Source organism: Bombina bombina, chromosome 6 (genome assembly GCF_027579735.1).
Source record: "Bombina bombina isolate aBomBom1 chromosome 6, aBomBom1.pri, whole genome shotgun sequence".
Lineage (NCBI taxonomy): Eukaryota > Metazoa > Chordata > Amphibia > Anura > Bombinatoridae > Bombina > Bombina bombina.
In genome coordinates, this window is record NC_069504.1 from 218,327,716 (window position 1) to 218,353,068 (window position 25,353).

The window sequence follows — 25,353 nt, forward strand, 5'->3', positions numbered from 1 at the left end:
TGACACTATTAGCTCTTTGTTACTATACTGTTTTTTGGCTGATCGATATATTGCCTTTATTTACATCTCTGCCTAATCAAAGCTATATTTATGTTTTAGATACTTATGCTACAATATTGCATTTATTGTTTTTTAAATAGTTACATTGAATGTATATAGCTTAATTCTCAGCTATATTTTAACTTAATTGATGCCGGCATCTTATATGTATTTTTAACCATCTGTGTATAGTGTATATTATGGTATTCATTACTACGAAATCCACATATGAATAATACATATTTTTTATTAAAACCTTTTATATATCACTTGGCTTTATTCTTTTTAAACTAACAGAACAAATTACCACAGACATTCGTATCTGGTGAGCTCCCATATAGAGCGCTTATCCCACCCCCCTTTCTCATATTACATATCTATTTCTGCAGCCAGACATAGATCCGTTTTCACTACTGCTAGTGCTGTACAGATCTATTTTTGCAGCCAGACCCATATCTGTACAGCACTAGCAGTAGTGAAAACGGATCTATGTCTGGCTGCAGAAATAGATATGTAACGCGTTAGCAGTAGTGAACACGGTGATCTGGTCTGGCTGCAGGAATAGATCAGTACAGCATTAGCAGTAGTGAACATGGTGATCTGGTCTGGCTGCAGGAATAGATCAGTACAGCATTAGCAGTAGTGAATACTGCAATCTGGTCTGGCTGCAGGAATAGATCTGCACAGCAATAGCAGTAGTGAACACTGATCTATGACGGGCTGCAGGAACAGATCTGTACAGCATTAGCAGTAGTGAACACTGATCTGTGACGGGCTGCAGGAATAGATCTGTATAGCACTAGCAGTAGTGAACACTGATCTGGTCTTGCTGCAGGAATAGATCAGTACAACATTAGCAGTATTAAACACTGTTCTGGTCTGGCGGCTGAATAAATAGATCTGTATAGCACTAGCAGTAGTGACCACTGATCTGGTCTGGCTGCATGAATAGATCTGTATAGCACTAGCAGTAGTGAACACTGATCTGGTCTGGCTGCATGAATAGATCTGTACAGCACTAGCAGTAGTGAATACTGATCTGGTCTGGCTGCAGGAATAGATCTGTACAGCACTAGCAGTAGTGACCACTGATCTGGGTCTGGCTGCAGGAATAGATCTGTATAGCACTAGCAGTAGTGAATACGGATCTGGTCTGGCTGCAGGAATAGATCTGTACAGCACTATCAGTAGTGAACAATGATCTGGGTCTGGCTGCAGTTATAGATCTGTACAGCAATAGCAGTAGCGAACACTGATATGTGACTGGCTGCAGGAATAGATCTGTATAGCACTAGTAGTAGTGAATACTGATCTGGTCTGGCTGCAGGAATAGATCTGTACAGCACTAGCAGTAGTGAATACTGATCTGGTCTGGCTGCAGGAATAGATCTGTACAGCACTAGCAGTAGTGAATACTGATCTGGTCTGGCTGCAGGAATAGATCTGTACAGCACTAGCAGTAGTGAATACTGATCTGGGTCTGGCTGCAGGAATAGATCTGTATAGCACTAGCAGTAGTGAATACTGATCTGGTCTGGCTGCAGGAATAGATCTGTACAGCACTAGCAGTAGTGAATACTGATCTGGTCTGGCTGCAGGAATAGATCTGTACAGCACTAGAAGTAGTGAACACTGATCTGGTCTGGCTGCATGAATAGATCTGTATAGCACTAGCAGTAGTGAATACGGATCTGGTCTGGCTGCAGGAATAGATCTGTACAGCACTAGCAGTAATGAACACTGATCTGTGTCTGGCTGCAGGAATAGATCTGTACAGCACTAGCAGTAATGAACACTGATCTGTGTCTGGCTGCAGGAATAGATCTGTACAGCACTAGCAGTAGTGAACAATGATCTGGGTCTGGCTGCAGTTATAGATCTGTACAGCAATAGCAGTAGCGAACACTGATATGTGACTGGCTGCAGGAATAGATCTGTACAGCACTAGCAGTAGTGAATACTGATCTGGGTCTGGCTGCAGGAATAGATCTGTATAGCACTAGCAGTAGTGAATACTGATCTGGTCTGGCTGCAGGAATAGATCTGTACAGCACTAGCAGTAGTGAATACTGATCTGGTCTGGCTGCAGGAATAGATCTGTACAGCACTAGAAGTAGTGAACACTGATCTGGTCTGGCTGCATGAATAGATCTGTATAGCACTAGCAGTAGTGAATACGGATCTGGTCTGGCTGCAGGAATAGATCTGTACAGCACTAGCAGTAATGAACACTGATCTGTGTCTGGCTGCAGAAATAGATCTGTACAGCACTAGCAGTAATGAACACTGATCTGTGTCTGGCTGCAGGAATAGATCTGTACAGCACTAGCAGTAGTGAACAATGATCTGGGTCTGGCTGCAGTTATAGATCTGTACAGAAATAGTAGTAGCGAACACTGATATGTGACTGGCTGCAGGAATAGATCTGTATAGCACTAGCAGTAGTGAACACTGATCTGGTGTGGCTGCAGGAATAGATCTGTACAGCACTAGCAGTAGTGAACACTGTTCTGGTCTGGCTGCAGGAATAGATCTGTATAGCACTAGCAGTAGTGACCACTGATCTGGTCTGGATGCAGTTATAGATCTGTACAGCACTAGCAGTAGAGAACACTGATCTGGTCTGGCGGCTGCAGGAATAGATCTGTATAGCACTAGCAGTAGTGACCACTGTTCTGGTCTGGCTGCAGTTATAGATCTGTACAGCACTAGCAGTAGAGAACACTGATCTGGTCTGGCTGCAGGAATAGATTCAGCACTAGCAGTAGAGAACACTGATCTGGTCTGGCTGAAGGAATAGATCTGTACAGCACTAGCAGTAGAGAACACTGATGTGGTCTGGCTGCAAGAATAGATCTGTACAGCACTAGCAGTAGAGAACACTGATCTGGTCTGGCTGCAGGAATAGATCTGTACAGATATTATTGCTCACACTATGTTAACCAACATGCTTTAGATTTCATTACTTTCTAATTTACTCCTATTATCAAATTTTCTTCGTTCTCTTGTTTTCTTTATTTGAAAAATCAGGAATGGCTACATTTAGCCACAAATCAGCAAGTGCTACCCATGTTCTGAGCCAAAAATGGGATAATAGGAGTAAATGAGAAAGTTGCTTAAAATTGCTTGGTCTGTCTGAATCATGAAAGAAAAAAAATTGGGTTTGGTATCCCTTTAAGTGACAACTAAGCAGTGTAAAGAGAACACATTTGAAAGGGACATACAACCCACTAAATGTGTTCCTTTTACAGCTTATTTGTAATGGTGCCTAATTGGCCTCAGCAGGGGACATTAGATAATAAGAATTGACTGTTTAACCCAGAATAACTTATTTATTATTATGACTATAATTATAGTTATAACATGTGTGGTGCCCATTACTTTTTGGAAACTAAAACTTTACACTTACGTATATACTTTTTTGTAATTAGCTGTTGACATATAAAATAAATATCTGCTTTATTCTCAGGCTATTCTTTGTTTTTATTTTTTAAACTTATTATGCCTTAGGGTTAAATAACTAGCTTGCGTAGGTTGCTCAAATTTAATGGGTTAAAAACTTTCAGTTTGACATGGAGCCTTGGGGGAGAGAGAGAGGGGGGGAAAGGAGGCTTTTAATTTAAATTTGATGTTATATTTTTATCTTTGCATATCTTGTATTGGAACATACTGAGTTATGCAATGAAGAGGTAACATATATAAAATCTGGTGGCCTAAAGGAAGTGACGCTGGTTCTGACTAATTTTAGTAACTATAAACTTGTAGCTAGAAGTAAGTTGTGGAAGTTGGAAGACGTACTTTTTTATGATAACTAAAATGTATTTAGTAAGATGTGCATGCAGGAGAGCGCGCTAACCTGATCCTCTTTTTGCCAGACCCCCGGCTGCACTAAGGGGTAGATTTATCAAAGGCTAGGCGAACTCTGTATGTGCTTCGACCTGTAACTGCGCCCCAGCTTGCCTCCGGAGAAGCGCATATGTGCACCTGAATTTATCAAAAAATAGATGCAATTTTGAGCGTTTACTAGTAAAAGGCGAGCTGGGGCATAATAATGATAAATTGTGACTGTCGAGAAAAGCATTTACTCCCTATTTATCACAGTACATCCCTATAAATATTTACTCCGCCATGTCTTAATTATAAAAAAGCATTTTTTAGGTATCTATTTTGCGCATATTTATATTGTATAATGTTTCCGTGCTTTTTTGCCATATGTTGGTAATTTAAGATCGCAAAAATCAATAAATCAATGTGTATATATATATATATATATATATATATATATATATATATATATATATATATATATATATATATATATATATATATATAAAACTCTTGGTACCCGTATGCGCCTGTGGAAGAGCAAATTTCTGGCAATAACAGTCTCTTCTTGGCGCTGAGCCTTTGAAAAATTAGTTAAAAGAAGAAAGTACTGCATGACAAGATGTAAAAGCATGTATGATAATGGCGAAATATAGAACACGCAATTTAAGGAGAAATTTCAGTTCCCTATCAGTGCAAAACAATGATAAATAAGAAACGGGGCGTATTTGTGCTCCTAGGCGAATGCAAGCTAAGTGTAAAGAAGTTTCTTTCAGATTTGCGCAATTATAGTGCAGATTGCTTTTAAAAATATGGTGATTGGTGCGTATGCATTATTTTGCCCGCAATAACAGGCAAATTGCTTTGATAGATCTACCCCTAACAGGAGGCTTAGCTATACAGTACCGTATGGCTAGCATGCCTATTGGCTAAGAAGGGGAAATATCAATTTATTGGGAAAAAAATTAGCTGCGCAGCGGGCGACCAGAAGCACTTAGTATAGCACTTTAGCAGTGGCAAAATAAAGGTACTTTGTACATACTTTTTTTAAAAAAACTGATGATTTCGTCCAAGGAAAATCCTAGCATTTTTTTTTAAACTCTATTTAACATCACTTTAAATTTATGTAGACTTGGCTGGTATGTTATTCTATAGCAAGACAACAAAACTTTCTTGGAATTGCAAGTAACGTAGTTGCCATTATCTGTAAATCTAATGTTTTAAAACAGTGTTGAATTATCATTTTTATTGGTAAAATGTTCAGGGTTATGCAGATCCAGAGCACTAAACCCCCTGAAAATGTATTAATTATATTTATCTGGTGTCTTGGGACTGTGCAAGTAAAGATGATGCACTGATCTAAGCAATCCCTGTGTAGCATGAACACATACTGCAAAGTACTTGAGAACAAACACTGTGCAGAATGATGTAACATTATCCTAGCGGCACCTTAAAAAAAAAAGTGATTAAGGGATTTATCCCCCTACAGAGGTAAACTTACCTTCTATTCGTCACCAGCCTTTTTGGATTTTTTTTCTTTTTTCTTCTAAAAAGTTCCTCACAGTGCACCTGATCACAGTATACAATTAAATGTAGCACGCTCCCGGCATTACGCAGCACGGCATCACACTACATTTAGTTCAATGGCGCAATCGGGCTCGCTGTGATTTTTTTCTTTTAAGAAGAAAAAAAATCAGAAGAGACTGGCGAGGAATGGAAGTATACTTTTGGGGGGTAATCCTCTCAATCTCTTGTTTTTTAAGGTGTCGCTAGAATAATGTTACATAATTTTGCGCGTAGTCTCTTCAAATTTAAATGTCCCATATGAACTATGAAAGTTAAATATTTTTACTATAATGTCGCTTTAAACAGTTGCAAGAATTGTTAGTTTAATGTCAATGTAAATTATTTGACTTTTCTTTGTAGTTGGCCAATTTAATAGACAGTTTAACCTGTAACCTTTGTATTTGCCACGTTATGTGACGATATACAATAAAGTAAGCACCATATTTAAAAAAGCTGCAATTGTGTACAAAAAATATTAATACATATGTGAAGATAACCTATGTGATATTCTTTTTGCCAGTGCTACATAATCTGTCTACACTTCTTAAATAAAAGATAATACTTAAAATAGCCCTGTTTTTTTAACAGTGAAAGGTCAGGAAGTGAGCACATTCCCAAACCCATGGTTTCCTGTTTTTGTGATAAAATTGCACAAACGCTGCTATACCTCATATCGCTGCTTAGAAAAGCAAGTGGAAACATTGTTAATGCCATAGCACCATGATAAGCTCAAGAACAGTTACACATCACCTCACCATTAGACAAATAACTATTACAGTGAGTTGCAATTTATTATTAACAAAAATAGTTTTCAAAATCAAATGCAATATAAAAGCAGAACAGACTTACTGCTGCCTTTAGCAAGTTCCACTGCCTCTAGAAACACTTCCTTGAATTATTCCCATATTGGTTTAGAACTGGTTCCAATTATTACTGCAGCTAGTTGAGCAACAGTACAGGGGAGTGGGCTTTTGAAAGGCAGTGCAATGCACTGGATGAAGGCTGCTGTGTCGTTGCAGCTTTGAAAATTAGGAAAAGAGGACTCTTGAGGACAGATTCAGTTAGGGCCGGATTACAAGTGTAGCGGTATTTAACGTTCCCGCACGTACACTAACTCCGCTTGATTTTTTTGTGCATCAAGTAGGGCTTGTATTACAAGTTGAAAGTAAAAAAGTTTTGACTTGTGCGTTAATCTGCTAAGTGCAAAAGGACAATGTTAGGATATCACGCACGCAAACCTGATCGCATATTCTTAAGTGCGCTAACCTGACATGGAAATATTAATATTTCACATTCAAATGTTCTTCACATAGCAGAATATGTTCTAGTTATTCATAAATAAATATGTATATATGTGTGTGTGTATGTGTATATGTATGTGTGTATGTATGTGTGTATGTGTATATGTATATATATATATATATATATATATATATATATATATATATATATATATATATATATATATATATATATATATAGTGAAGATTGGATTAGCCGTATTAGTCCAGTAGATAAGATGCTCAAATAAGAGTATTGCAGTATGCAGTGATACCTTTTTTAGAGGGGTGAGAGGGGTGTCATAAATAGCCATGCCCCCCCCCCCCCTTCTTCCTTTTGTTTTTCCTCTCATCTTGCTTATTTACTCTCATCTGTTTATTTACATTTCTGGGTATTCTCAGATATATTCTCCTTCAGACACATCCTCTGCTATTTATGATACCCCTCTAACCCCCTCCCTCCCTTCCATTTGTTGTATGTAGTGTGTTTCTATATCAGATTGATCAGTATTGCTTCAGACCTGAGGAAGGGAGGAAAACTCTTGAAAGCTTGCCTTTGAAATATGATGTTAGTCCAATAAAAAAGGTATCACTGCATACTGCAATACGTGTGTGTGTATGTATATATATATATATATATATATATATATATATATATATATATATATATATATATATATATGTGTATATATATATATATATATATATATATGTATGTATGTAAAAAAAAATGATAATAGGAGTAAATTAGAGAGTTGCTTAAAATTTCATGCTCTATCTGAATCACGAAAGAAAAAATTTGGGTTCATTGTCCCTTTAAATACACACCTTGCACACCTCTGCCTTAAAGGAATATACATTATAAGTCATAATAAAGGAAGGAAAGTACTAAAAGAAATATGCATGATTTGGGTGTCACCAGTAGCTTGTCTTATGAAAAAATATTTATATATATATATATATATATATATATGGATACACGGCAAATAGAGAACAATTGACCCTTTCCTATATCAATAAGAGTATGGCATGTTATATCCCCTCCTATAGTTGATATATCTCTCTCTAACCTTATGATATGATATACATCTTACAAACCTGTAAATAGTTTTACATTGAATATTTCATTACCCAGTGGATTACCAGTTTTTAGAGTATAAATCCAGTATACCTCTTTTTTGTCAAGCGCTAACATTCTATCTCCACCTGTTATTAGCTTAGGCACCTGGTCAATAAAATAATGAACACATGTAATCCATTTGCACTTTATCATAGAGTTGTCCACTCTATGAGATGTAAAATGTCTTGCTACAGGGGTTTTCGGTATTTCTGCTTCCAATGATAGAAGATCCTATCCTTTAATTTACGTGTAGTTCTTCCTGTATACTGATATTTACATAATTTGCAAATGATCAAGTATACCACAAATCTAAAGTTACAGTGTAAGGGGTCGATTTTTTTTAATGACTTTGCAAGCCATTCGACCCACTACGGCTGCAGGTTCTCACAGGAGAACCTGCACGCCGTATTTAACAAGTAGATTTCATCAGACCGCTGCTTTCCTAACCTCTTCGCCACTTCTAAGGTTGTGATATTCAATCTCCCCGGTCTTGTCCGACCACGGAGATTGACAGCTCCTGCCCGCACATGATTGGCTGTGCGTGGGCAGGGCGTGGGATTGCACGCGAGCGCAAAATAGCGCTTGTGTGCAATGCTGAATTTCTCCAGGGGAATTTAGCCCGCCAGAGGCGAGCTGTGGCGGACAGGGGCTCGTATATGCACCCCTGTCTTTCTCAGCTTGATAAATCGCCCTCTAAGTGTTGGGTATGGTAAACTCCTTATGTGTAACAGTGGAAACAAAATTATACCCCTTTCTAACATGACTACAGGATTTACACGGTTGACCTCCACGCTTAAAACTGCGACTCCTTTTGCTTAGCCACGTCATGCTACCTGGGACAACATTGGATGAAAAATCTCTCTTAAGGGTATTTTCTATAGTTTCCACTTTTTTAGAGACACATCTTACTCCTTTCTCTACCACTTCACTAAGTTTAGTATCATTCTTCATTATAGGCACATATTTCTGTATTATTTTGCAAACTTCTGTGTATTGTTTGTTATACCTAGCTGAGAAAGTTAAGATGTTATTTTGACCTATTCCTGTAATTCTTTCTCTATCCTTAATCAGTATCTCCCTATCCATACTCAATACTTCTTCCATTGTTTTAGCCAATTCATTTCCATCATAACTAGGGATGGGCGAATGTTTCGCAACATTCGAAAAATGAAACAAATTTTAACACGTGTTATGTAAACATTCAAAATTTAACATGAATTTTGAATGTTTACATAACATTCCAACATTTGATTTTTGAATGTTTGGTTTTCAAATTTTACGATTACATTCGAAAATATTCGTTTAAAAAAATTAGAATTTATATATTTGTAATAGTATTTCTAATGCTTTCTTTAAATGTAATATTCGAATTATGCAATATTCGAAAAATTCGAATTTATATATTTGTAATAGTATTTCTAATGCTTTCTTTAAATGTAATATTCAAATTATGCAATATTCAAATTTGAAAAATTAAAATTTATATGTTTGTAATAGTGTTTCTAATGCTTTCTTTAAATGTAATATTCAAATTATGCAATATTTGATCGAAATTGAAACATTCAAATTCGAAAGTGACATTTGAAACTGTAAATAGCATTCGATTATAGAATTTTTAAGAATATTCGTTCGTATCAACATTCGGATTTGTAATTCGAATTTTGGTAATAACATTCGTTCTGACATTCAAATTCGGAAATTTACACATTCGCCCATCCCTAATCATAACCTCTTGATAGTAACTTACACCTCAAACTTTCCCTTCTTTACACATCTAGGATAACTTCAATCTGCTCTTAATATGGTATTCCCAGATATTTCTTTCCTAAAAATCTCTGTCTCAAGCCGATTATTAGTCTTGTCTGGTCTGATTTTTAGGTCAAGATAATCAATCTCCTTCTCTGAACTAGAATACGTAAATTTCAGATTTACATTATCATTTTAATGCAGTATACATTATTTTACATTCAGTACTCCCTTTCCTGATTATTAAGATTCTCTATAAATCTAGTATAGAGCATAATGTATTCTTTCCAGGGAACACTGTCAGAAAAGACTATCCAATTCAAAATGCTCAAGATATAAATTTGCAACTCTAATAAAGAGTTACAAAGGCAATGGAATTATTTTTTATTGTTCTGTGGTGCTAACAATTGTGAATACATTTGTGTGTGTGTATGTGTGTATATATATATATATATATATATATATATATATATATATATATATATGTATAACATAGAATTTGACAGTAGATAAGAACCAAAAAGGCCCATTAAGTCTACCCATATTACATGTTACTTTTTTCTTAGGATAGCCTTATGCATGTCCAGATCATTTTTGAATTCCTTTACAGTCTTTGTGTTTACCACCTCAAATGGGAATTTATTCCATGAATCCACCACCCTTTTCTTAAAAAAAAAAAAATGCTTCCTTACATTTCTCCTAAGCTCTTGTAACTCTTTATTAGATGGAACACCATTTTATACACTTGCATTTGAATGGTTATGTGCCGGTAAGATCACTGCGCTGGTTTGGTATACCTGCCTATGGCCCAAAAAACTATGGGCAAAGGCAGAAATATACGAGCGTAACTTCTAGGTTACGCCGTATATAGGATACCAAACCAGCACAAATTTCGGCGTCGCCGGCTTTTGCGGGCGATGCTGCATATCGGATCGGGCCCCAGAACTTAGGGGACAAGGAGTTGGTATCTCTTTTTCCCTTAAGTATCCTTTTCTTTAATTAATTTTAAAAAAATTAAATATATATATATTCCCTTAAGTATCCTTTTCTTTAATTAATTTAAAAAAATTTAAATATATATATATATATTGTATATATTGTATGTATATATTGTATGTATGTATGTATATATATATATATATATATATATATATATATATATATATATATATATATTGATTGTGTGTCTAACCATTAGGTGATAAAAGCAAAGTAGTTTTAAAATTCTGCATTTTCTTACGTCACTGCCAAATGTAATCTGATAATACATTTTGTATTTAGATTTTCTCCTTTATACAATATTGACATTTTTTAACTTATACATAACAGAATAATATGCAGTCTCTCTCTTTTCTAATTAAGAGAGTATTTAAATATTTTTTTGTACACATCTATCTTTTTTTATTTGCATAAGCCATATAACCCTAGAAAAAGGGAAGTATTGCAGGCAAAATAATCTGTTGAATGACATGGTTAATATTATTTAAATTGGTATTTTTTATATTAAAATGTATGTATATTTTGTTTAAATATTTACAGGTGGATTTTAATCTCAATTCAGAATCATTATACTTCAACGATCAACAACGACGAATTGATTATGTTCTTGTTTATGAAGATGAAAGCATGAAAGAAAAGACACCAAACAAGAAAAATGTTCATTTGAAGCAGAAGGTAAGTTTGTATCTTGTTCCTTATTGTACAGATGAAATACACAATGTATTTTTCAACCTTAGTTTAAAAAAGGAAAAATGTAAAAAAAAAAAAAAAAAAAAATGTAAAGTTATACAATTAATCTCATCAAAGGTTTATCCTTTCTTTATTTTTTATGTAATAATCCTTTATATTATGTCTTAAATAACAGAGGATGTGAATATGTAACGTAGACAGTATGGACTATAATGTACTGGAATATAATATAAAAACTTCAACTTTATGTCAATCTTCTGGGAGGAACTCATAGTTCCTTGGTGATGAGTGAGGTGATGAAGCCCAGTTACCAAACATATCTATAATAAAGTCTGGAAAACAGATCTGGCTTGTATGTGCTTATGAATTAAGAATTCCTAGAATTTTGCAGAATTTACAGATTTGTCCAGACACTGTTCTATATCAAACCTGTAATTAGATCTATGATTCCACCTTGGAGCAGGGTCGGAACTACAGGGGGTGCAGAGGTCGCAACTGTGTGACTGGGCCCCCGAGGGTCGGGGACCAGCTTAAAAAAAAAAAAAAAAAAGTGTGATGTGATGCTTCACTAGTGTTTTTGTGTCTGACTGCAGGGGTTAGTGTTTCACCCATTGGTGTTTGTTTGTGTGTGTGTTTATATGTGTATTTATGTATGTGACTGTGTGTGTATTTATGCGTATGTGTAGGTTTGTGGACCAGCAAATTACAGACCTTGTTACTACAGCATGGGGGGGGCGGGGGTAAACAGTGTCACTGTACAGTACCACTATATACAGTACGGGGGGGCTGGACCATGTCACAGACTACTCTGGTCATTTTATAAAGTACACCGGTAGATTACAGACTGTGTCACTAACTCGCTATATACAGTACTGGTGGGTAAACAGTGTCACTATATACAGTAATAGGGGGCAGACCATCTCACAGACTGTGGGCACAGGGTACCTCCTTTTGCAGACATATAATCTGATTCACAATTTTTTTTCTGCGTTAAATGTAAAAAAAAAAAAATATATATGAATCAAATTCACCTTTTCTTGGGGGTGGGGGTGGGTGGGCCCTTTTTAGATTCTTGCACCTGGGCCCTATGGTTTCTAGTTACGCCTCTGCCTTGGAGTCTAAGTTTTTTCCAGACTCCTCATTTTGATTCTATGTATGGGCTAGATCTTCAGCTCTTGACTTAGGTTTAATTTCTCCTAGCCATATATTGTAAACCACACAAATGTCGGTAGCCTATAGATACTACTTTACTAGTCGGGCATAAGGCTTTGATTAAAAAGGCCTATATGATGGTTGTCATGATACACTCATAATGTGTAGTGGATGCCTGAGATAGTCAGTCATCCAGCAGAGGTAGTGCAATATCCCAGCAGTGCCAGGTTTAACCTTAATTGGGGGGTTTTGTGTGTAACATTCTGTATCTATTACTAGCCCTCTTTGTCTATGCCTATGCAAAGGTATTAGATTCTTTGAGCAAAAGAACCACTGCTGTGCATGTAGCTCGAAATCTGCTCTAGGAGGCTCTAACAGATAAGGAACATGGGCTAAAGGAATTCCATCTCTAGATCAAAGAAAGGATTCAAACTCATTGAAGCAAATAAAGTGTCATAAACTGGTCCTGTGAGCAAGAGGTGCTGGCTTTGCTTGACAAATGAAAAGGCTCAGGTATATAGTTGAATATCAGCCCCAGATTAAATTAGAACTTCACTGGATATTATTTGAACAATTTTAGAAACACCTTAACAATATGTTCCCACTGCTTACTGTAAGCTTATCAGTGATACTTGTAGGTTTTGTGTTTTGTTTAAGTCCCATTTTATTTCAAGAACTGTATTTTGCATTAGCCTATTTTTTTATTTATTTTTTGTATTTCCTTTGTTTTATGTAACTTAGCACTATGTAACACTGAAAAAAGAAAAGAACAGAAGCAGGGCGCATCCCCTCTAAGTGTAATATGTAAGTTACAAACAGATTTTATTATAAAATACAATTTCACACTCACAAAATCAAACCTCAAACATGTGAGGTATGTTAAAAGCACTGGGAGAACAGCTCATGGGTCTCTCAAGGCAAATATGCTGCAGTGTCTCAAATACAGCTCACTCGGTCTGGAAATCAGGTTTAAAATCCCCACTGTTGGTTTAGTGATCTCCAATCACAGTTCCCAGAGGCTCCTCAAGTCCCAATATTATCCCCAGAAGGATTAAAATGTTCCATATAAATATTGCAAACAGTTAATAGAAAAGCAAAGAAAAGTTGCGTATAGCTACCACCACGCTCAGTCCTCAAACAGCTGTAGCGCAAGTTCAAAGCTGGCTTGCTTGCGAGTGCTGAAACGGTTGACGTGGTGACGTGATGCGGTGGGCGTGGCCTTACACGTTTCGTAGGGATTCTCCCTACTTCGTCAGAGGCTGCCCACTGGGTTGACCAGGGAATGGCTGTACGGTGTGATGTAATGGCCTACTTGTTCTGTGTGCAATGAGAGCATGCCGCTACATAGACGACCTCATATTTATTTGGGATGGCTGTACAGAATCAGCAGAATTATTCATTACACGACTTAACAACAATAGTATGGGAATCACATTTACAGCCAATATACAATCTGAATCAATAGATTATTTGGATCTGGCACTCAGTTGGGGGCCCAACCAGATCATTATGTCCAAAACTTTTTTTAAAGATGTGGATAGCAACAGCTATTTGGAATACCATAGCAATCACCATAGAAGCTGGATTAACAATGTACCGTACAGTCAGTTCAGACGCATTAGGAGGAACTGTTCAGATTATAACACTTTTCTTGAACAAAGTCAGATTATATACAATAGATTTGTAGAGAGGAACTATCCGGTTCACATTTTAGATAATGCACTCATGAGAACAAAAAGATTGGACAGGAATGATATACTATCCAATAACAATAAAATGAAACAATTATCTAACACACCAACAGACCAGGGAAATATCATGTTCATTACTCAATATAATAATAATTTTCAAAAAATCAATCAAATTATACACAAACACTGGCATGTCATCCAAAGGGATCCTATTTTGAGAAATATAGTACAGGACAAACCAAAGATAGTTTATAGGAGAGCTCCAACCCTGAGAAGTAGATTAGCACCTAGCAAAATTGTTAAACACACCCAACAACAATCCAAGATCATTACAAAATCCAAGAGGGGCATCTTTGGGTTACAGGGAGTATATAAATGCGGAAAAACTGGTTGTAAATCTTGCCAATATATTAAACATGGCACTAAAACCTTCAAGTCCCAGACCACCAGAGAGATACATCCCATTCAGGGATTTTACAGTTGCAACACCTCTTTCGTTGTTTACCTGTTAGAGTGCATTTGCGGGCTACAATATATAGGCCGCACCTCCAGGAATGTAAAAATAAGGTGGAGAGAACACTTTCGCAACTGTAAAAATTGCAAGAAAACAAAAATTAAACATAGTGTTCCAACCCATTGTCTAGCCAAACATCAAGGCAACCCTCATATCTTCAAATTTATTCCCATAGATTTCATTCCTAGGTCAGCAGACTACAACAGAACTACCAAACTCAGACAACGAGAAACCTTCTGGATTTTTAAGTTAAAAACATTATTTCCTGAAGGCCTAAAAGCCAACCTTGATTTAGCAGCATTTAATTAATATTCAGATATAACAATAATGATACCAACTAATATGACACTTGCAATGGGTTGTCCAAACACCAACACCAATATCTAGATCCAGATTTAGATTAGACTTATAGATATGTCACAAATCAATATGATAACCATAACGATCAAAATGACCAGTGATACATCAATTCGGTTTATTTCTGATCAAATATCAGGATATTACAAAAATGAACATTTTCACATTTTCTATTTTTTCTGGCAATCTCATTAGCTTCTCAATTTAAGACTTATCTTAGCTTATTATAATATTTTTGAAATTATGTTAGCGTGGCTTCTGTTTTCAATACACAGAATGACAAATATATTCAATAGGACAACGAAAGATTAACCGTATGTGATTAATAATCCACACGGTGTGACAGATGGACTAGCAAACATATCTATTTCACTCAAAAGTTCATACATATTTGCCATATGCCCAGTTCGTTTGTTGGCTCAAATGAGAAATTTTTAGAACCAATGTTCATACGTTGGATTACTAGAGTCTAATTCACATGATATATTGTGATGCCAATTTACGCAGAACATTTGGAATCATAATATATTTCTAATCAATAGCCTATGGATTTATAGGTTTTTAAAAGTAAAATGTATCGACATTCCGTGTAAACATTAAAGACTAATATCATAATTTTGAGGTTCTATATAAAATCTACATAGAAACAAACTAATGTTAAAGTAAATATATAAAAACAAAATCAAAATTCAATTATATTTATTCCATTTTTTGCTAAATCTGTAGGGTCAGATTCAATGTATCTTATTCTAGACCTTTTTTAAGAACATATATATTTTCACTAACTTTCTTAAATCTTCCCGATTAATCAGACATAGAATTCTGATTTTAATATACGAAAATTGCAAGCAATCTAGTAAGACACATGACGGCTTTGCAAAAGCCATATTATTAAAAAACGTTGTTATATTTATTTCCATAGCCGTGAGGTTCAGATCTTTATTACTATTATTAATATTTACTGGCTTCAATTGCATACTATTCACCATTTCATTTCCAGTTGGATTCGATTTCTTTTATATTCTCATTACCTCTCACATTACTCACATTTTATCCACCACCACATAGCTTCAAACAACACCACACGTCAGTTTTCAATAAACATCTTTCATTCAAATATGCTTTATATGTTCATCCAATCGCATATACTTATAACTGTTAGGAGCAGCTGCAGTTATTGTTTTTTGTATTCAGTACTATTCATCTCATTAAAACCTGTGATAGACACCTTTCATAGTTTAGAAACATCCTAGCAACATTTTAACACATATTGTTAACAACGGTTAGCTCACAGGTTAAGATTTCTTAATCAGTGTTGATAAGATCCACAGGGATTTCTTTGTTACGATTGGTCTTCTTTTGAAACTATGATAACTTCCTGTTTTAAACTCACTTGTATTTAAGGTTTCAATTTGTTTAAATTGTATCCATTGTTTTTATGCCTGAGGAAAAGAAACGCGTAACAATTCTTATATTAAAGATTAAAGATTTTAATTCTATTATACGGAAGTTGTCTTACATTTTTATTGATCTAACCTGAAAAGGTGTTTGATTTTAAAAATCCACTGCAGTCTGCAATACATGGTCTATACAGACGTTTGGTTACTGCAATCAAGCAACACTGAGATCCACCTGTCTGCAGTTTAGCTGAGGCCACCCAGTGTGCTAACCACTGAGAGTGTTAGTCTGCCTGATAGCACCGGTCATAGAACGGTGCAGAGCCATTTGGTAAGCCTTTTTGAATATTCTGCCTTCTTATTTTACAACAACAGTATCACGCTATGTGGCGCCCTCTTTTTCACTTATAATTTTCAGAAACCTTCACTCCGAGGACCAGAGGAGCTTTGCCACCTGCACCTTTCATTCTAATTGTTTTGAACTCACTGCCCGATCCCACGGGAACCATATGGTTTGTGCACTATTTTGATTGTTTGGTTCACCAAGCGCACCTCGCTCTGGGTTCCCTTTGGGGTTCCTTGTTTGACTTCAAGAGGCTGGATGCTATTTACCTCTTCATGCCCATACTCTCCCCAGTGTCATGGCTGGGCAGATAGATGTTGCCATGACAATAGTGGTTAACTCCACTTGGGTATATTACTGCTTATGTAACTAGATCAGTGACTACTTATTGGGGCTTTTAGAATGATGCTTATCTTGACCAGATTTGTAAAGTGGCTACTTTACATATGTCAAAGGTAACACAATCAAAGTTAGAGGAACAAAGGTCTGTAACAGAAATCAAAAAAGCAAACCAATATGCCAAAGTAGGGAATCAAGTTGGAGAAGCAAGGGTCAGAATCAATGAATTGGGGCCCCACAATAAATTTGACATTGTTCTTTTCACTATATGCGATATTCATTGCTTTTTCTTTCATGATGTGTTAATAAAATTGAATATATTATTATTATTATTATCGATTATTTGTAGAGCGCCAACAGATTCCACAGCACTATAAACAAAGGGGAGTACAACAAAACAATTAAAGGGATCAAATGGGTAGATGGCCCTGCCAAGAGTTGCACTGTTGTAATCCACTCTTAAGAAGGTGATCTACAAACAGCTGGACTCTTAGGCATGCATGCTAAAGGGGTTCAGGGGATAGCAATGGAGGAGTGGAACTGGTATAAAGTAAGGTTAGCATAGGTTGTATGCATCCTTGAACAGTAGAGTCTTTAGGGAGCGCTTGAAGCTTTCAAAACTAGGGGAGAGTCTTGTGGGGCGAGGCAGAGAGTACCACAAGATGGGAGCCAGTCTGGAGAAGTCCTGTAAACGGGAGTGCGATGAGGTAACCAGAGAGGAGGAGGTCATGAGCAGAGCGAAGGGGACGGGAGGGAGAGTATTTGGAGACAAGGTCTGAGATATAGGGGGGAGCAGTGCAGTTGAGGGCTTTGTATGTCAGAGTGAGAATTTTGTGTTTGATCCTAGAGGCAAGAGGAAGCCAGTGAAGGGATTGGCAGAGAGGAGCAGCAGATGAAGAGCGATGTGTAAGGAAGATGAGTCTGGCAGAGGCATTCATTATGGATTGTAAGGGAGCTAGGCGGCAGGTGGGGAGACCAGAGAGGACAAAGTTGCAGTAATCAAGGCGGGAAAGAATGAGAGAGTGGATTAAAATCTTAGTTGTGTCTTGTGTAAGGAAGTGTCTAATTTTGGAGATGTTTTTAAGGTGGAAGCGGCAGGCTTTAGCCAAGGACTGAATGTTAGGAGTGAAGGAAAGATCTGAGTCAAATGTGACCTCGAGACATCGGGCATGCGGGGTAGGGGTAATGATGGAGTTGTCGACAGTTATAGAGATATTGGGGGTGGAGATTTTGGAAGAAGGAGGGAAAATGAGGAGCTCAGTTTTGGAGAGATTTAGCTTGAGGTAGTGGGAGGACATCCAGGAAGAGATGTGAGAAAGACGGTTAGTGACACGGGTTAGCAAGGAAGGAGATAGGTCTGGTGCAGAGAAGTAGATTTGGGTGTCATCGGCATACAAATAATATTGGAAACCGTGGGACTTAATTAAGGAGCCTAGTGATGACGTATAGATTGAGAAGAGAAGGGGACAGAGGACAGAGCCTTGCGGTACTCCGACAGAAAGTGGTGACGGGGCAGAGGAGGCCCCAGAGAAGGCTACACTGAAGGTACGGTTTGATAGGTAGGAAGAGAGCCACGAAAGGGCTGTGTCACAGATGCCGAAGGATTGGAGGGTTTGGAGCAAAAGAGGGTGGTCGACAGTGTCAAAGGCTGCGGACAGATCAAGGAGGATAAGCAGAGAGAAGTGACCTTTTGATTTTGAGTACTCTGAGTAATATATTTTTGAGTACTCTGAGTAATTTGTTTGGGGTGCTTATGCAGCTTTTTACCATGTGCACTATACTCTTTTAAAATTACACTTAAATAGAATTATTTTTGTGTATGTTAATATAATTGGCATTCAAGATCATGAGTTCCTGGATTTTCCACTCATTACACAGCATTCTGTTAATTTTAATGTTACAGCCTTTGCCAGTGTATCCCATTTTAAAGCATTGCCTAAATTTTTTTTTTTTTTTAAACAATTTTTTTTTACTTCTGCATTTTGCCCAAAAAAGGATTATTTCTTTCATGTAATTAGCAAGAGTCCATGAGCTAGTGACGTATGGGATATACATTCCTACCAGGAGGGGCAAAGTTTCCCAAAACCTCAAAATGCCTATAAATACACCCCTCACCACACCCACAATTCAGTTTTACAAACTTTGCCTCCTATGGAGGTGGTGAAGTAAGTTTGTGCTAGATTCTACGTTGATATGCGCTCCGCAGCAAGTTGGAGCCCGGTTTTCCTCTCAGCGTGCAGTGAATGTCAGAGGGATGTGAGGAGAGTATTGCCTATTTGAATGCAGTGATCTCCTTCTACGGGGTCTATTTCATAGGTTCTCTGTTATCGGTCGTAGAGATTCATCTCTTACCTCCCTTTTCAGATCGACGATATACTCTTATTTATATACCATTACCTCTGCTGATTTTCGTTTCAGTACTGGTTTGGCTTTCTACAAACATGTAGATGAGTGTCCTGGGGTAAGTAAATCTTATTTTCTGTGACACTCTAAGCTATGGTTGGGCACTTTATTTATAAAGTTCTAAATATATGTATTCAAACATTTATTTGCCTTGACTCAGAATGTTCAACATTCCTTATTTTCAGACAGTCAGTTTCATATTTGGGATAATGCATACGTCATACGTGTCGCCGGAAGTTGCGTCATTTTTGACGTCCTTTTGCGCCAAAAATGTCGGCGTTACGGATGTGGCATCATTTTTTGGCGCCAAAAAGCATTTAGGCGCCAAATAATGTGGGCGTCTTATTTGGCGCTAAAAAATATGGGCGTCGCTTTTGTCTCCACATTATTTCAGTCTCATTTTTTCTTTGCTTCTGGTTACTAGAAGCTTGTTTATTGGCATTTTTTCCCATTCCTGAAACTGTCATTTAAGGAATTTGATCAATTTTGCTTTATATGTTGTTTTTTCTCTTACATATTGCAAGATGTCTCACGTTGCATCTGAGTCAGAAGATACTTCAGGAAAATCGCTGTCTAGTGCTGGAACTACCAAAGCTAAGTGTATCTGCTGTAAACTTTTGGTAGCTATTCCTCCGGCTGTTGTTTGTATTAATTGTCATGACAAACTTGTTAAAGCAGATAATATTTCCTTTAGTAATGTACCATTGCCTGTTGCAGTTCCTTCAACATCTAAGGTGCAGAATGTTCCTGATAACATAAGAGATTTTGTTTCTGAATCCATCAAGAAGGCTATGTCTGTTATTTCTCCTTCTAGTAAACATAAAAAATCTTTTAAAACTTCTCTCTCTACAGATGAATTTTTAAATGAACATCATCATTCTGATTCTGATGACTCTTCTGGTTCAGAGGATTCTGTCTCAGAGATTGATGCTGATAAATCTTCATATTTATTTAAAATGGAATTTATTCGTTCTTTACTTAAAGAAGTACTAATTGCTTTAGAAATAGAGGTGTCTGGTCCTCTTGATACTAATTCTAAACGTTTAGATAAGGTATTTAAATCTCCTGTGGTTATTCCAGAAGTTTTTCCTGTTCCTAATGCTATTTCTGAAGTAATTTCCAGAGAATGGGATAAATTGGGTAATTCATTTACTCCTTCTAAACGTTTTAATCAATTATATCCTGTGCCGTCTGACAGATTAGAATTTTGGGACAAAATCCCTAAAGTTGATGGGGCTATTTCTACCCTTGCTAAACGTACTACTATTCCTACGTCAGATGGTACTTCGTTTAAGGATCCTTTAGATAGGAAAATTGAATCCTTTCTAAGAAAAGCTTATCTGTGTTCAGGTAATCTTCTTAGACCTGCTATATCATTGGCTGATGTTGCTGCAGCTTCAACTTTTTGGTTGGAGACCTTAGCGCAACAAGTAACAGATCATGATTCTCATAATATTATTATTCTTCTTCAGCATGCTAATAATTTTATCTGTGATGCCATTTTTGATATTATCAGAGTTGATGTCAGGTTTATGTCTCTAGCTATTTTAGCTAGAAGAGCTTTATGGCTTAAAACTTGGAATGCTGATATGGCTTCTAAATCAACTCTACTTTCCATTTCTTTCCAGGGTAATAAATTATTTGGTTCTCAGTTGGATTCTATTATCTCAACTATTACTGGTGGGAAAGGAACTTTTTTACCACAGGATAAAAAATCTAAGGGTAAAAACAGGGCTAATAATCGTTTTCGTTCCTTTCGTTTCAACAAGGAACAAAAGCCTGATCCTTCATCCTCAGGAGCAGTTTCAGTTTGGAAACCATCTCCAGTCTGGAATAAATCCAAGCCTTCTAGAAAGGCAAAGCCTGCTTCTAAGTCCACATGAAGGTGCGGCCCTCATTCCAGCTCAGCTGGTAGGGGGCAGGTTACGTTTTTTCAAAGAAATTTGGATCAATTCTGTTCACAATCTTTGGATTTAGAACATTGTTTCAGAAGGGTACAGAATTGGTTTCAAGATGAGACCTCCTGCAAAGAGATTTTTTCTTTCCCGTGTCCCAGTAAATTCAGTGAAAGCTCAAGCATTTCTGAATTGTGTTTCAGATCTAGAGTTGGCTGGAGTAATTATGCCAGTTCCAGTTCTGGAACAGGGGATGGGGTTTTATTCAAATCTCTTCATTGTACCAAAGAAGGAGAATTCCTTCAGACCAGTTCTGGATCTAAAAATATTGAATCGTTATGTAAGGATACCAACGTTCAAAATGGTAACTGTAAGGACTATCTTGCCTTTTGTTCAGCAAGGGCATTATATGTCCACAATAGATTTACAGGATGCTTATCTGCATATTCCGATTCATCCAGATCATTATCAGTTCCTGAGATTCTCTTTTCTGGACAAGCATTACCAGTTTGTGGCTCTGCCGTTTGGCCTAGCTACAGCTCCAAGAATTTTTACAAAGGTTCTCGGTTCCCTTCTGTCTGTAATCAGAGAACAGGGTATTGTGGTATTTCCTTATTTGGACGATATCTTGGTACTTGCTCAGTCTTTACATTTAGCAGAATCTCATACGAATCGACTTGTGTTGTTTCTTCAAGATCATGGTTGGAGGATCAATTCACCAAAAAGTTCATTGATTCCTCAGACAAGGGTAACCTTTATGGGTTTCCAGATAGATTCAGTGTCCATGACTCTGTCTTTAACAGACAAGAGACGTCTAAAATTGATTTCAGCTTGTCGAAACCTTCAGTCACAATCATTCCCTTCGGTAGCCTTATGCATGGAAATTCTAGGTCTTATGACTGCTGCATCGGACGCGATCCCCTTTGCTCGTTTTCACATGCGACCTCTTCAGCTCTGTATGCTGAATCAATGGTGCAGGGATTACACAAAGATATCTCAATTAATATCTTTAAAACCGATTTACGACACTCTCTAACATGGTGGACAGATCACCATCGTTCAATTCAGGGGGCTTCTTTTGTGCTTCCGACCTGGACTGTAATTTCAACAGATGCAAGTCTCACAGGTTGGGGAGCTGTGTGGGGATCTCTGACGGCACAAGGAGTTTGGAAATCTCAGGAGGTGAGATTACCGATCAATATTTTGGAACTCCGTGCAATTTTCAGAGCTCTTCAGTCTTGGCCTCTTCTGAAGAGAGAATCGTTCATTTGTTTTCAGACAGACAATGTCACAACTGTGGCATACATCAATCATCAAGGAGGGACTCACAGTCCTCTGGCTATGAAAGAAGTATCTCGAATTCTGGTTTGGGCGGAATCCAGCTCCTGTCTAATCTCTGCGGTTCATATCCCAGGTATAGACAATTGGGAAGCGGATTATCTCAGTCGCCAAACGTTGCATCCGGGCGAATGGTCTCTTCACCCAGAGGTATTTCTTCAGATTGTTCAAATGTGGGAGCTTCCAGAAATAGATCTGATGGCGTCTCATCTAAACAAGAAACTTCCCAGGTATCTGTCCAGATCCCAGGATCCTCAGGCGGAAGCAGTGGATGCATAATCACTTTCTTGGAAGTATCATCCTGCTTATATCTTTCCGCCTCTAGTTCTTCTTCCAAGGGTAATCTCCAAGATTCTGAAGGAATGCTCGTTTGTTCTGCTGGTAGCTCCGGCATGGCCTCACAGGTTTTGGTATGCGGATCTTGTCCGGATGGCCTCTTGCCATCCGTGGACTCTTCCGCTACAACCAGACCTTCTGTCGCAAGGTCCTTTTTTCCATCAGGATCTCAAATCCTTAAATTTAAAGGTATGGAGATTGAACGCTTGATTCTTGGTCAAAGAGGTTTCTCTGACTCTGTGATTAATACTATGTTACAGGCTCATAAATCTGTATCCAGAGAGATATATTATAGAGTCTGGAAGACTTATATTTCTTGGTGTCTTTCTCATCATTTTTCTTGGCATTCTTTTAGAATTCCGAGAATTTTACAGTTTCTTCAGGATGGTTTAGATAAAGGTTTATCCGCAAGTTCTTTGAAAGGACAAATCTCTGCTCTTTCTGTTCTTTTTCACAGAAAGATTGCTAATCTTCCTGATATTCATTGTTTTGTACAAGCTTTGGTTCGTATAAAACCTGTCATTAAGTCAATTTCTCCTCCTTGGAGTTTGAATTTGGTTCTGGGGCTCTTCAAGCTCCTCCGTTTGAACCTATGCATTCATTGGACATTAAATTACTTTCTTGGAAAGTTTTGTTCCTTTTGGCAATCTCTTCTGCCAGAAGAGTTTCTGAATTATCTGCTCTTTCTTGTGAGTCTCCTTTTCTGATTTTTCATCAGGATAAGGCAGTGTTGCGAACTTCTTTTGAATTTTTACCTAAAGTTGTGAATTCCAACAACATTAGTAGAGAAATTGTGGTTCCTTCATTATGTCCTAATCCTAAGAATTCTAAGGAGAAATCGTTACATTCTTTGGATGTTGTTAGAGCTTTGAAATATTATGTTGAAGCTACTAAGTCTTTCCGAAAGACTTCTAGTTTATTTGTTATCTTTTCCGGTTCTAGAAAAGGCCAGAAAGCTTCTGCCATTTCTTTGGCATCTTGGTTGAAATCTTTAATTCATCTTGCCTATGTTGAGTCGGGTAAAACTCCGCCTCAAAGGATTACAGCTCATTCTACTAGGTCAGTTTCTACTTCCTGGGCGTTTAGGAATGAAGCTTCGATTGATCAGATTTGCAAAGCAGCAACTTGGTCCTCTTTGCATACTTTTACTAAATTCTACCATTTTTATGTATTTTCTTCTTCTGAAGCAGTTTTTGGTAGAAAAGTACTTCAGGCAGCGGTTTCAGTTTGAATCTTCTGCTTATGTTTTTCATTAAACTTTATTTTGGGTGTGGATTATTTTCAGCAGGAATTGGCTGTCTTTATTTTATCCCTCACTCTCTAGTGACTCTTGCGTGGAAAGATCCACATCTTGGGTAATCATTATCCCATACGTCACTAGCTCATGGACTCTTGCTAATTACATGAAAGAAAACATAATTTATGTAAGAACTTACCTGATAAATTCATTTCTTTCATATTAGCAAGAGTCCATGAGGCCCACCCTTTTTTTGTGGTGGTTATGATTTTTGTATAAAGCACAATTATTTCAATTCCTTATTTTATATGCTTTCGCACTTTTTTATCACCCCACTTCTTGGCTATTCGTTAAACTGAATTGTGGGTGTGGTGAGGGGTGTATTTATAGGCATTTTGAGGTTTGGGAAACTTTGCCCCTCCTGGTAGGAATGTATATCCCATACGTCACTAGCTCATGGACTCTTGCTTATATGAAAGAAATGAATTTATCAGGTAAGTTCTTACATAAATTATGTTTTTTTTTTAATACCACAAATGTTTTGTACTCGGTAATAGCAGGAAGTTCGAGGGGCAGAGGCATTTTATTGTCAATAGTGAAAGATTAAAAGATTTACCATTTACAATGTTAGAAACCTATTAAAATCACTGCATAATAAACACACACACACACACATATATATATATATATATATATATATATATATATATATATATATATATATATATATATATATATATATATATATATGAGAGAGAGAGAGAGACTCTTTTTTTTTTTTTGTCATTTAATGTCACTATAGCAAACCTTCATATGCTGCCTTGTTCTTAATCCAGCTTTGCATCACAAAATCTAAGGGATCTATCACAATTCTTTAGAAAGACTTATCTAATTATTTTTTAACAGAAAATCACCATTAAAGTATAAGGAGATTTTTTTGGTAAATAATTTCATACATTTTTTCTAAATGATTGTAAGCAACCTCTAAATTATTTAAATTATATAAACCATATAAATATTTTGTGGTCTGTTACCAAACCAAAAAAGAAAATTATTCTGCATTTTAACTTTAGCCATGGATAAACT

General features: G+C 36.9%; 1 protein-coding gene across 1 annotated transcript in view; it reads left to right on the forward strand.

Annotated features, from left to right (window-relative positions):
* ANO6 (anoctamin 6) overlaps positions 1 to 25,353 on the forward strand; it is a 198,160-nt gene that overhangs the window by 51,286 nt on the left and 121,521 nt on the right. Inside the window, 1 exon segment of the mRNA XM_053719206.1 lies at positions 11,116 to 11,250. Coding sequence (XP_053575181.1) covers positions 11,116 to 11,250 — 135 coding nt within the window.